This window comes from Gymnoscopelus braueri (genome assembly GCF_963280865.1).
Source record: "Gymnoscopelus braueri genome assembly, chromosome: 6".
In the NCBI taxonomy this organism is placed as follows: Eukaryota; Metazoa; Chordata; class Actinopteri; order Myctophiformes; family Myctophidae; genus Gymnoscopelus; species Gymnoscopelus braueri.
The window spans coordinates 26,667,216-26,680,855 of NC_137607.1; the positions used below are offsets into that span (position 1 = coordinate 26,667,216).

Below are 13,640 nucleotides of genomic sequence, written 5' to 3' on the forward strand. Positions count from 1 at the left end.
ATGCATTGGTTATGGGACGCGGTAACACACCGTGTGACACCCTTTTTTGAGCAGGAGCACGCATCGATATAAAACAACCCTTAATTCACACCTCAACAAAGTTTACAAAGGCTCCCGACTGCCGGGTGTCACACCAGCATGAATTAACATAGGAATGAGCCTAGATGCAAATCAATTGTCCATTGTGTCACCTGTAGTGTAGGTGTTAAGCGAGTGACGTCTTTAAAATAGCGTCCCACCACTAACAAAATCACCAATACAACACTGACTGCGGTATAAGTTCGGTCTCCTTTGTGGGAGACGTGGGTTCGAGTCCCGGGTATAGGGCGTGAAACTATGCGGATCGAAGCTTTTAATTTAACTGTGTATAATTGTAAGCAAAATGGGTCCATTTGGAACATTTTTGTACACTCTCAGAGTTGTGGACGATTCATTAACAGAGGATTTTACTGTGAAGGAAGAATTGTGAGTCATGCAGAAAAGGCAGAGTCTGGATTTGAGAGAAAAAGAAAACATGAGAAAGAAAAGAGTAAGAACGAGAGAGCGAGAGAGAGAGGGTGAGGGCGAGCGAGAAGAGAAACAATGGACCGCACGATTCTGAAACTGAAAACGGCCTCAATCAAGGAAACATCACCAGTTTCTAACCAGATTATCCGTCCGCAACCCTGATGACAGCTCTGACCTCAGAGAGGAGCGTCCAGCTTTTCAAACGTCTGTATCTTTTCTGTAGGCGATTCAATGCAAGGGTCGGGTGGGGGTGCTGCTGTGGGTGGGGTGGGGGTGGGGGTGGTGCTGCTGTGGGTGGGGGTGGGTTGGGGGGCCAACGGTCACCGAGGCTTTCTGAACCGTCTCAGTTCAATGCTTTCGAGCTAACTTTTTCATGTCAGGGACCCCCAAAATTTTTATCGAAACCTCTTATCTCCATATTTCAACTTCTTGTGTTTTTTCTGTAATGAATGCCCTATTTGATTCACACAAAAGTATCAAAAATAACAGATCTACAAGCTCGAAGTACGGCGCGAAGCGACACGTTTTGAGCTTGTCGATCTGCTATTTTTGCTATTTTTTTATTTGAATCCTGAAAAGTAACAGCTTTGGACATATGAGGTTTTCACCCGACAGCGACGATATGTATTTGGCCCTCTGCGGACACCCATCTGAAAATAGTGTCATGGACCCCCATACAAGATTTGTAGATAGCAGATCTACAAGCTTGTAGATCAGCTTTTTTCAAATAGCTGCTGTCTGTAGGGTTAAAGTGGATAAACTGATTTTGATGCTACAGTATATTAACAATTCTTTTCTGGGGACCCCTAAATGACCCCTGGGGGGCGGGACCCCACTTTGAGAACCAATGTTTTTTTTTTTTTTTTTTTTTTTTAAAGATATATATATATTTTTTTTCCTGCTTTTATTGGATAGTATTAGTGGAGAGAAACAGGAAACGGGGAGAGAGACACGGGGAATGACACGCAGCAAAGGCTGTCAGGCTCGGGACTCGAACCCGCCACGCACTGTCAGGCAACATTGAGCCTAAGTGCCCGGACCGCAGAGAACCACTGATTTAGAGAGAGTAAACATAAATTAATGCTGATGCCCTGGTCTTACAATGTCCTAGTCCAGAGGTTTGTGATTCCCAAAATCGCAGATATACAAGCTCACAACTTGTCATGTTGAGGCACCTCATTCTGCTATTTCAGTCGCGGGACACTGTTGTGCGACCAAGTATAAATCAGGCTTTAACCAGGGAGCTGACTGTGGAGGACAGGACTAGAAAGACACACTGAGCGCTGTACACAGCCGCCTTGAAATGATGGACTACACACACACACACACACACACACACACACACACACACACACACACTCATAAGCGCTGCTCTGGGACATGCCATCCTGTGTCCTGTGTGTCTCTGCACCAGTGGTCCCTGGGGACCCGTTACTGTGGCAATGAACAGGGATCAACGACAGGCTCAGGGGTGTGGTTGTGTGTGTGTGTGTGTGTGTGTGTGTGTGTGTGTGTGTGTGTGTGTGTGTGTGTGTGTGTGTGTGTGTGTGTGTGTGTGAGCATGTGTGTGTGTGTGTGTCCGTGTGTGTGTGTTTGTCTGTGCGTGTGTGCTTGTCTGTGCGCGTGTTTGCGTGTCCGTGTTTGTGTGTGTGTTTGTCCATCTGCGTGTGTGTGTTTGTTTGTTTGTCCATCTGGGGTGTGTGTGTGTGTGTGTGTGTGTGTGTGTGTGTGTGTGTGTGTGTGTGTGTGTGTGTGTGTGTGTGTGTGTGTGTGTGTGTGTGTGTGTGTGTGTGTGAGAGGGGGTGTGTGTGCGTGTGTGTGTGTGTGTGTGTGTGGTGTGAAGTGAACATTACACACAAGCTTGCTGCTAATCTCTGTATGCACAATAAAATCGTCAGTGTTCATTTAACTGTATATTTTTAATGGACGGGTCCTTTGGGGTCAATTTGTTACCCTTTCAGAGTGAAATGAACACTGAGGATTTTACTATGTGCTGTACTGTAGCTGGAGGGGGAGGGGGGGTCCGAGGAGGATCTTTCGAGGGAAAAAAAGCAATGAGGGAAAAAAAAGCCTTAATTGGGATTTCCGTTTCTCTTCTCTCCTAGACCATCACACCTCCCTCTGACTCTCCAGCCCCAACACACACACACACACACACAGACACACACACACACACACACACACACACGCTAATTAGAGACAGGAGGACCCTGCCCAATCACACCTTCATAAGTGGGACCAGAAAAAAGTCTGTGTGTGTGTCTGAGTGTGTCTGTGCATTTGTACTGTACCGTACTGTACCGTACTGTACTGTATGTGTGAGTTTATTAAGTACTATTCTAATGGCGTACGTGAGCAAAGGCTTGACTCATAGTTAGTTGCGTGCAGGAGTTGCGTGCAGGTGTCGCTATTGAAAAGAGCTAATCTGCAAGCTCACAGCCCGATGCGCTGTGAGCTTGTAGATCGGCTATTTCCAGTGTGCAATAACTCCAGGTTTTATTGTTAAAAACTGTATAACTCAGTGGTTCTCAAACTATAGTCCGGGGACCCTTGGGGGGTCCTTGAGGAGTTTATGGGTCTGACTCTGTAGTTCTGAGAGTGTACAAATGGAACCATTTGGTTCCATTTGTACACTCTCAAGAGTTAGGATTCTATAGTGTAGATTGGGGTCCCAGAGATAGAAACGTGCATCAAATGGGGGTCCAGGGCCTCATGCATATCAAACTGGGGGTCCTTGAAATTACAAAGTTTGTGGTATAACTGTAACACCCTCGCTACGCGTCCCTGTGCAAATCTAATACTGCGTGTTTGCATATTTCCTAGCGACGGTACAAAGTAGACAACAAGCCCAACTCTTCAGAGGAAATGCTGACCAGCAGAGGAGCTGCTTTATGGACGATCTGTACCGTTTCACACAGAGGAGTGTGTATAGTGTGTATAGTGTGTGTATAGTGTGTATACCGCACGCATCAACACAAACATTAGGTTGCTGTCAGGCAGAAACCTTGTATCTCCAATATCTCAACTTTTTACATTTCTTTGTTAATTAATGCCCTACTTCATCATACAAGAGTGTCGCACAAAAGTAGTGAAAATAGCCGATCGACTAGCTTGTTGATCTGATATTTTCACTATTTTTTTAAATATATTTTTTAACCCATTAAGACCTGGAACGCATCCGTGTCATTTTTTGATTTGAGCTAAAAAGCATTATTTTACACTTCGGCTATTAAAAAATAGCAGATATACAAGCTCGTAGCGCGGCACCGAGTGCCGCGCTACGAGCTTGTAGATCTGCTATTTTAGAATAATTGTGAAAACGTGTTCAAATCTTAAAATATATACTCTTTTAAAGCGAAATTTTTTAACACAAATCTTTGCTTCTGGGGGTCCCTGGAACAAAATATTTTTGGATGGGGGCCGGCGGCCAAATACATATAATTTTGGGGGTCCTTGACATGAAAAAGTTTCAGAACCACTGACATAGAAACATACGTTTTTCAGAACACTGTTGGGATTTAGAAGACATTTGTAGAATCGGCTTCAGGTCTTAATGGGTTAAAATATGAAAACGAACGGTTTTGGACATAAGAGGTTTTCACCCGACAGCGACGATTACATCTGGCATCCTGACAAACTAATGTACATCAAAGAACCGCTGCAACGCAGACAGAGATGACTGGGGATGTGGAGGAGAAGAGAGGGAAGGGGGGAGCGACGGAGAGATGAAGGGGGGGGGGGGGGGGAGTGGACAAGGGGTAGAGAAGAGGAGGAGTGCGTCTGTGTGCCGTAACAAGTCTGTCAGGTAACGACGGAACCCGGCCCAGAACCGACGCATCACGTTGTCAACGCCTTTTATACGGAGGCATGTGTACAGTGCGTGTGTGTGTGTGTGTGTGTGTGTGTGTGTGTGTGTGTGTGTGTGTGTGTGTGTGTGTGTGTGTGTGTGTGTGTGTGTGTGTGTGTGTGTGTGTTTCGTACCCGTCTCATTTTCTGCAGTCTCCTTGGAGATAGGCTGTTGGTGCTTGTGGGAGACCCAGAACGGAACGTCATCCCCTCATCCTCCTCTTCCTGAGAGAGACAGAGAGAGACAGAGAGAGAGAGAGAGCGAGAGAGAGAGGAGTGAGAGGGAAGAAGAGAGAGAGACAGTGAGAGAAAGAGAGAGTGAGAGATATGTAAATCGATTCATGAAATTCATTGATTAACTAAATTGATTGGTTATTTGAGTAATTGGTGGTTGATTCAACAAATGAATAAAACATTGATGTGGTTTTGGTATTTCAGTACATATGGTATTGTATATTTTGTTGTTGCCTGAGGTTATCCAACCAAGGATCAGTGTATCAGATTGAGCCAGGCCCGAGGCTGGATAATGAGGCCAACGACTATCATTTGTTTATCACATGCCCAATGCTTCAAATACAAATACAACAAGAAAATAGCATTGGGTCAACACTTTAATTCAATAAATAGATTAACATTACTGTCAACGAGGAACTGCCCCAGCGAATGTAATGGTAAATCCCGTTGGGATTTCCCCACAGTATGGTCAGTGATGTCAGCTATAGAGATGATACGGCTTTCCCACCCTCTCATGTATCACCCCCCCCCCCCCCACTCAGAGTAAATACAGGCTGGCTATGTGATAAATGCATAATGTACAGACAAAATTACACTCACAATTTAGGCATTTAGCAGCCATTTAACAAAATGAATGAAGTGTGACAAGCAGAGAACACGCTGACGTTTGTTGTGGTACAGTAGTTTGAGTTGAAGAATGCTCTGTGTGTGTGTGTGTGTGTGTGTGTGTGTGTGTGTGTGTGTGTGTGTGTGTGTGTGTGTGTGTGTGTGTGTGTGTGTGTGTGTATGTGTGTTTGTGTTCTGTGTACACAGCAGAACATTGTTTAGTTTTTTTCCTCTCCCCATCACTGACATATCAAGCTTGCAATTGCCCTATCAAAGCCACTGGGCTTATGGAAACATACACGTCGTTATATTAGCTTTGAGGAAATCACAGGGCTTCACTGATGAAATATGCAGACAATAAAGGCGAGAGAGAGAGAGAGAGGGTCCAATGACATGACAGGCCATAGCCAGAGGCACGCTGGTTAAAAATGTAACGGCCCCTGAACAAAGCGCTAAGCAGGTTTCACAAGCCATTAAAGGAGCCTGCGTCAGAACCGCACGCTCCATGTAAAGCAGCCTCCCTTGTCTGTCCCTATGAGGGAGAGTGTCTGTTATGTACTGTATGCGTACGTGTGGACAGTTCTGTGTGTTTGTGAGGTCCCACATATGTCTAATGAACGTGTGTGTGTGTGACACAGAGAGAGGTGTGAAGGTGCGAAGGTGCTCACCCTTGCTTTGAGTCTGCCCTTAAAGTCTCGGATGCCCCTCTTTGCATGACCCTTGGCCTTGGAGAGAAAACACACACACACACACACACACACACACACACACACACACACACACACACACACACACACACACACACACACACACACACACACACACACACACACACACACACACACACACACACACACACACACACACACACACACACACACAGAGAGAGCTAATCAAAACATGCTGCATTAACATGCTACTCTGCTTTCATGTAACATCAAGACATGCTTTGATCCCAGTGGCCAAAAACACAGAGACAAAAGGCTGGATAAGAGCATCTTGCACACTGACACAAGACAAGGTTACGTAGAGTATGAGGAGGGCTCTCCTCGATGGGACCAACCAGAGCCGTTGATAGAGAGAGTTACGACGACGTGCTTTGATCCCGTGGTTCATGTTATCGCTGTGTGCTTCTTCAACACCCATTACGAGGATTCAATGTGTGAAACTATACAGCCGTGGTTCCCAAACAGCTGGCCGGGACCCATGTTTGGGTCGTGGGCCATTTATTATGGGTCTCTCATATCCCTATTTTTCACGCTTCCTATATTTAGTTTTTAATTATTTCAAAAAGATTGAACAAACTCACAGTTTTTCATACATATTCATAAATAAAAAATCTAAGAAATTCCATAAATAAATAAGTAGTGAAAATAGCAGATGCAACGCGTTGTGATCTTGTAGATCGGCAATGCAGATCTACAAGATCTTTTGGGTCTGCTAGCAGTGTTTAAAACTATTGGTCACCCGATGGCAAGCGTTACTTCTGCATTCTTGTTGTTCTTGAGCACACATACCAAATCTAATTAACTTGGTTGAGGCAATTAAATGATTGAATATTGAATATGATATAAATATTCGTCATTTACAATGGAAGTTCATGGGAGTGTCGTAATGTCTCTCTCAATAGCTCTGGTAGCAACCTCATCGGCACAGGTCATTCAACAGACCCCAACAACACTCCTAATCACTGTCTTTAATAGCAATTAAAGGTAGGGTAAGTGATTTGTTTTAATAAAACTAAGTGTTAAATAGCCCTAAATTCTGATACTAATAATTGCAAAAGAGTGTTCAGTAACAAGGGTCTCCTCATCTCTCCAGCTCTTTAATAAATGTATTTTCTGTCTATTACAGAGCTGGAGAGACAGGGAGGCCTCTGTTATTGAACAAACACTCTATAGCAATGATTACTATCATAATATAATTCACTTTTACATTTTTTGTTTTGTTTATAACCAAAACAAATATTTAACCTACCTTTAATTATTAATACTGCATGATTAATTAACAAGAGCTAAATAAACATTCAGAAACATGTAGATATGTATAACTTAAAAAGAAATACATATCTTTATTATTATTGCTTCTACACTGTCTGAGGAACCAGAACAAAATAATTTAGGTTTTTTTGCCAAAAAAAAGCCTAAGGAAAGTAGGCTTTCAACAGCTTAAAACCGTCTGGTTTTGGTGAGTAGCGAAAGCGTATTTTAAATTTTTACTAAAGACGAGAGGCTGCGCAGCCTGAGCTACTGCGGGTGTGCGGGCAACGGCTCGAAAGTACCATAGCGTTAATTGAACTCCTTCTAAAGCCAGCTCTCCACCGCACCGATTTTGGGCCGACTTGGCGTCGGGAAGCGTTCGATATCGTCGTCCAGTCGGTTAGGGGTTAGGTATAAAATAGGGCTAAAGTGGTTAATGTATGTTTTATTATGATTTATATCTGCAAAGTACAGTAACTAGTAACTAAATATTTCAAATAATTGTTGTGGAGTAAAAGTATAGACAATTAGAAATACTCCAGTAAAGTAAAAGTACCTCAAAATTGTACTAGTTACTTTACACCACTGTACGTCAGTGAAGAAAAAACGCTGGGAGCATCTATTTACAAGCGACTTTGCAGGGAAACAAGCCCAAAGTCGCTTATAATAAGCAGACCTGGCAACGCTGGCAGGCTAGGCTGAAAGTTATAATGCATTAGCACATCAATGGGCACGTCGGCTGACAGACTAAATGCCAACTTTTGCCAACCGAATGCCAGTCTGTTGCAGTCTGAAATAGTCTGAAATAGTCTGTTTGGTGGAGAGTCACCTTAACGCTATGGACCAGAGCTAACTTTGTGGTACTCGTAGGTGCTGTGTGCGTGGTTCTACTTCTAAATAGTTTTCCTATGTGAATTAGCACACTGCAGAGGATGTGTGTTCTACAGCATTGGATGAATTCAAGGGATCATTTTTATTTTACTTTAAGCGGCGGCAAGTTGAACATTTGTGGTCTTTGCAGCTAAACTTACCTTAGTAACTGCTGTGTTGATCAATGCACCACCTCTCTGGAAGGCAGAGGGACACAGTGTTAAAGTATGATGGTCTCCTAAACATAACGTTGCTGTCGGGCAGAAACCTTGTATCTCCATATTTCAACTTTTGTGAATTAATGCCCTACTTCGTCATACTACAGAGTCACACAAAAGTAGCAGAAATAGCCCATCTACAAGTTTGTAGATCGGCAATTTTTTTACTATGTGGGATTAAGAGACAGTGAAAGTGGTTAAGTGTGTCTGTGGGTTTTACAAACATTGAACCAATGGAAAGTATTAACAAAAGCTTTTGACTAAATAATAACTACTTTGGTTCCATTGGAACACATACAGGTTCTTTTCATTTTGGAAAGTAAACCATTATGGACATACAGTACAAGGTTTCCACCCGACAGCGACGATAAGCAACATTCTTTGGAACGTGTCTTTACTATAGAAACACCCTCAGACAGGGATTTGGAAGCAGGGAGGGGGCTGTTTGATTGATTTCTACTTTGAGTTCCACGGACTGACTGTACAGTATATACCCCCATATCTCCTCTTTTACAGTATCTCTGTCTGACTTGCTCTCTCTCTCTCTCTCTCTCTGGTCTTTGGTGTGAGCGCAAGGCGCCGGAACAGAGCTAAATGGCTAAACAGTGTAAATGGCAGCCGGTCTGCGTTTCAGAAGTGGGCAGAGGGGGTAGAGGGGCCGAGGTGAAGGCCCCCCCTCTTATAGATCCCTGTCAGTCAGGAAATGTGAACTTTAACAAACCTTTGAAGAGCACTCTAGAGAACTAATTCAGCCTCGGCTGAGGACCAGAGAGAGAAAGACTGAGTGAGAGAGAGAGGGGGGGGGGGGCGGGGGGGGGAAAGTGTGCCAGAGGGTGGGAGGTAGAGAGAGAGTGAGAGAGAGAGAGAGAGAGAGAGAGAGAGAGAGAGAGAGAGAGAGAGAGAGAGAGAGAGAGAGAGAGAGAGAGAGAGAGAGAGATGGGGGGAGAGATGGGGGAGAGAGAGAGGTGGGGGGAGGGAAAGAGCAAACAAGAGAGAGAGAGAGAGAGAAAGAAATGAAGGAAAGGGGGAGAGAGAGGGAGAGAGAGAGTGGGAAGGAGAGATGAGAAGGACAGAATAGGATATATGAGAGAGAGAGAGAGAGAGAGAGAGAGAGAGAGAGAGAGAGAGAGAGAGATCTGTGTTCCTGGTCGGTTCAATGGAGTAACGCTTGTGTTTGCTGCCAGATCAACATGTCAGGTCGGAACGTGTCTTGTCGCGTCAAATCACTTCTGTCTCCCCCTCTCTGTCTGTCTCCCCGTCTGTCTGTCTGCCTGTCTGTCTCCACTGTCCTATTGCACGCCCTGCTTCACACAGCAAAGCACACTCCCTACGTTCATTCAGCCCCTTCATTCCGAAGGCAACAGCAGGACTTCAAACAGAGAGACGTGTCAATCACACTCTCAATTAAATATAACTCTGGGGGAAATAAATAAATATATAAATAAAAAACAGGGCCTCAGATAAAAGCATTTAGGTACAGTGAGCAGGATAGATATTCAATGAATACCTTCACGGTATGCATCCACTGTTGGTACGACTTTGAATTACCTGGAAGGGGTGAAGAAAATATAGAGACAGAGAATTAGTTGTGTTACACTTAATATTCATTCAGCAAAAGTAAAAGTAATTTCTTTATGTTTTGTATAGAATTGCCATCGTTGTTTATTTGGACAAAAACTTTGCATGAGAGGTGACGAACTCTTAACCACATGAACCCAAGCAGCCATGTAGGCATGTTATAATAGGCAAATATTACAGCTCACAATGCATCGCCTTGTGAGCTTGTAGATTTGCTATTTTCTGCAAAGACATTTGGTGTATAGGGAAAACAAGATGGGGACCACAAATGGACCCTTTGGTGACACCAATCAATGAAGTATATACTGCGTTTAAGTGATTAACAGATGTTTTGTTACAGTATTACTATGTACGGACACTGACCCGTTGTCCCGCTTGATTGACAAGAGACGAGACAACGAACGTGACAGAATACGATGATGGCTGCGAACGGAGCACAATGCCACGGTAATGCTCGACAGAAGGTATGTTACAGTATTTGTTGACTGGCTACCACTGGCACATCCAATTAGTGTGCTTGCAAAGCTACAGACACAGAAGAGAAGTGTTCCGTCTCATATCTGTTATTCTTATTCCGCCCCTAGTTTGCAGTCTAACTGAAAATAACAAAGTGATAAAGTTAAGCAATCGACGGGGGGAAAAAAAAGCCCTCCCGCTTCTGAAGAATAGAATAGATATATAGGCTGAGTGGAAGCTGGCTTCACGGTGATGGATTGGGGCACGGTTTGTTCTAAGGAGCTGAAGCCACGACACATAAGGGTGTGAAATCACAGAAATAAGAGTGCATAGGGTGGAGGGACAGCAATACCATCCTCTTATATTAACCCATTGAGACCTGAAGCCGATTCTACATGTCTCCTAAATCTCAACAGTTTTCTGAAAAACGTATGTTTCTATATCAGTGGTGCTCAATCTTTTTCATGTCAAGGACCCCCAAAATGATATGTATCAAAATATTTTGGGGACCCCCATCAAAATATTTTGTTCCAGGAACCCCCCAGAAGCAAATATTTGAGTTAAAAATGTTCGCTTAAAAAATATATATATTCAAAGATTTGCACACATTTTCACGATTTTTCAAAAATAGCAGATCTACAAGCTCGTAGCGCGGCACTCGGTGCCGCGCTATGAGCTTGTAGATCTGCTATTTTTGAATAGCCCAAAGTATAAAATAATGCTTTTTAGCTCAAATCTAAAATTGACACAGTTCCAGAAATCCATCACGGTGTTGCAGAATAATCAAAGCTGGTGTGTATTCCGAGTGTGTTTGTAGTGTATGTTGCACCATGCAGACCTTTGTACTGTGGATGCACTGACCACACTCATTTCTATGACAATATCATATGAATTATTTGACAACCCTCGTTTATTTCATTGAAAGGGATTTACCCAGAGGTGTCCCTCCTAATCCAGAGATTCCAGGCGCACGAGAAACAAAGCCGTGACACGTCATTTGCTCTCATCTCTTATCAACTCAAGTGTTTTCAAGCACGTTCTGTGGACCATGCACATTATCAGCACTGCTTTCCATCAAGTGCACTCATTTTAGTAGATGGTGGTTATTAATGTATGCGTTCTCTCCTTGCCGTGACTTCTGTTTTTTATTGCTTTTAAGTATCACGTCTCGCCTTTTACTCACCGCTTTCATTTCCTAGATAAGCACCCTGGATTAACCTGGAGTACATTTGCGACATTACTATGCAAAACAAACACAATGGCCCTGATTGATTGGGGTTGGCCTTGGATCACTCACTTCCACAGAAGCCCCCGTCTGTGATCTCCTCCTCAAACATGTCGGTGAAGCCTCGGCCTGCGTTCAATTTGGCCAGACGTCCGTCGATGAACTGCAACCATAAATCACACCAACACGCTTATTAGAGTCAGGCGACGTGGGCACACATGCACGCAAAACAAAACACATGGTTAAGGTCATTACACACCGGCGATTATGCGAATATACGCAAAATTCAGACTCGTTCCGAATAATTAAAAGACGCTTTTTCGCTTCGCTTTTTCGCTCCATGGAAGCTTGCATTGACTTTATAAGTTTTTTTTTTTTTAAACGTATTATTCGCATGAAAAAATCGCCCCCGGTGTGTAAGGAGCTTTACTCTTAGACGTGCACACTCACACATAATATTATACAAAAACAAAACGGTACACACTAAAATCCTCATGTTAATCCATTTGGTTATATTTGTACATTCTCAGTGGTTAACCACTTACAGTAAATCCTCTATTCTTAGTAAAACGGACCCGAGTTTGCAACTGTATTTGTTACCATATCTCTTTGCCAAAAATAGCCGATCTACAAGTTCACAACGCGTCACAACGCGTCACAACGCGTCACAACGCGTCACAACGCGTCACAACGTGACGCGTTGTGAGCTTGTAGATCAGCTATTTTTGGCTAATGTCCCCACCCCCCAGAAGAATATGGATGCTGGGGTTAAATTGGTGGTTAAATTAATGTTGAGGATTTTACTGTGTGGCATTAATCCGGGCAGATTAGGCAGGTTGCAGGTAATAGGGATTTGGTAATGTGGAGCAGGTGAGGGATTAGGGCAGCAGACTACACGCTGCATGCTGTCTGAGACTGTGTGGAAGTTTCATTTCCTCCCTTTGTCACATGAAGAGCATAAAACGCAAACTCATAAATATGGCCCTAATAACCCAGACAGCTACTGCGGGCTCACTGGTGCACATGCACACACATGCACGCGCGCGCACACACACACACACTCACACACATACATACACACACGCACACACGCACGCAAGCACACGCACCCACACACTACTGACGCATGTACAGTAAAAACAAACGCTACATTTTGCAAGCACACATGCAAGAAATGTGTGAACGCACTAACACACACACGTGCGGCCGCGCGCATACAGCTTCTCTTATAAAGGAAATATAACACAAATTAACAAGAAAAAAAGCAGCTTACGAAAAACATGCAGTTGTAATTTAACAACCCCTGACCAAGTATACTACATAGGACAGGAAGAGGAAAGCAAAAAAACAAAAATAATAGCCTAATAATAGTCAGAAACACATGAAAAGGACTCGTTCCTTTTTTAATCTCAGCACACACAGTATGAGTTGTGGTTCTCAGGCAGCTCGGTAAAGTCTGATTTATACTTGGTTGCGTATCGTGTTTTGCCCTGAAAATATATATATATAATTTTCGTGTGAGACCAACGTGCAACTAAGTACAGTATAAATCAGGCGAAACGCTTCAGTGACCCGACGACCATGTGAATGTGGAGAATAATGTCTCATTAATTCATGAATTATGTCTTATTAATTCATTAATGTCCAGCAGGTCTCATTGTTAGTAGGGCACACACATTTCAGCCTTCAGCCTGTATTTGAATGAATGTTTAAATGTTCAAAATGAACCAATCTGTCCCAGAACAAATAAAATGGATTAACATTAAACTACTTATGTGTGTAGGACAGCTGCTGCTGATAAAACAGTATAGTTTTGAATACTTTAACATAAGCATATTTTGTCATTTTTTTCCTTACAGTAGCAATATGTACAAAGTGCATCAATAAGCAGTGTTTGGGTGTGGATCTCTGAGGAAATCCTGCTAAGTGGTTCCAAACACCACAACCCTCTCCTCCATTTGGTCAGATTGGTGGGGGGGGGGGGTTTCTTCATTAGATGCTTCTAATGAGAGGTGAGACTGCAGGTTCCAGCCATTGCTCTGCTACTTCAGTGGTCCAATTAGTGCAGATAATCAAACCAAATCATCACCTAGCAGCCAAAGCCTCCACTCAGCCCCCTTC

General features: G+C 43.4%; 1 protein-coding gene across 5 annotated transcripts in view; it reads right to left on the bottom strand.

The window, feature by feature from the left end:
- Positions 1 to 13,640, bottom strand: part of dennd1b (DENN/MADD domain containing 1B) — a 155,139-nt gene that overhangs the window by 16,857 nt on the left and 124,642 nt on the right. For all 5 annotated transcript variants that reach the window (XR_013933235.1, XM_080429756.1, XM_080429755.1 and 2 more), the window contains 5 exons: positions 11,592 to 11,682; positions 9,768 to 9,808; positions 8,204 to 8,239; positions 5,862 to 5,918; positions 4,489 to 4,578 (listed from right to left, as the gene is read on the bottom strand). Coding sequence is in view for 4 of the 5 variants with exons in the window: in XM_080429756.1 (XP_080285882.1) it covers positions 4,489 to 4,578; positions 5,862 to 5,918; positions 8,204 to 8,239; positions 9,768 to 9,808; positions 11,592 to 11,682 (315 nt within the window). In the remaining variant the exon portion in view is untranslated. The remainder of the gene's footprint in view (positions 1 to 4,488; positions 4,579 to 5,861; positions 5,919 to 8,203; positions 8,240 to 9,767; positions 9,809 to 11,591; positions 11,683 to 13,640) is intronic.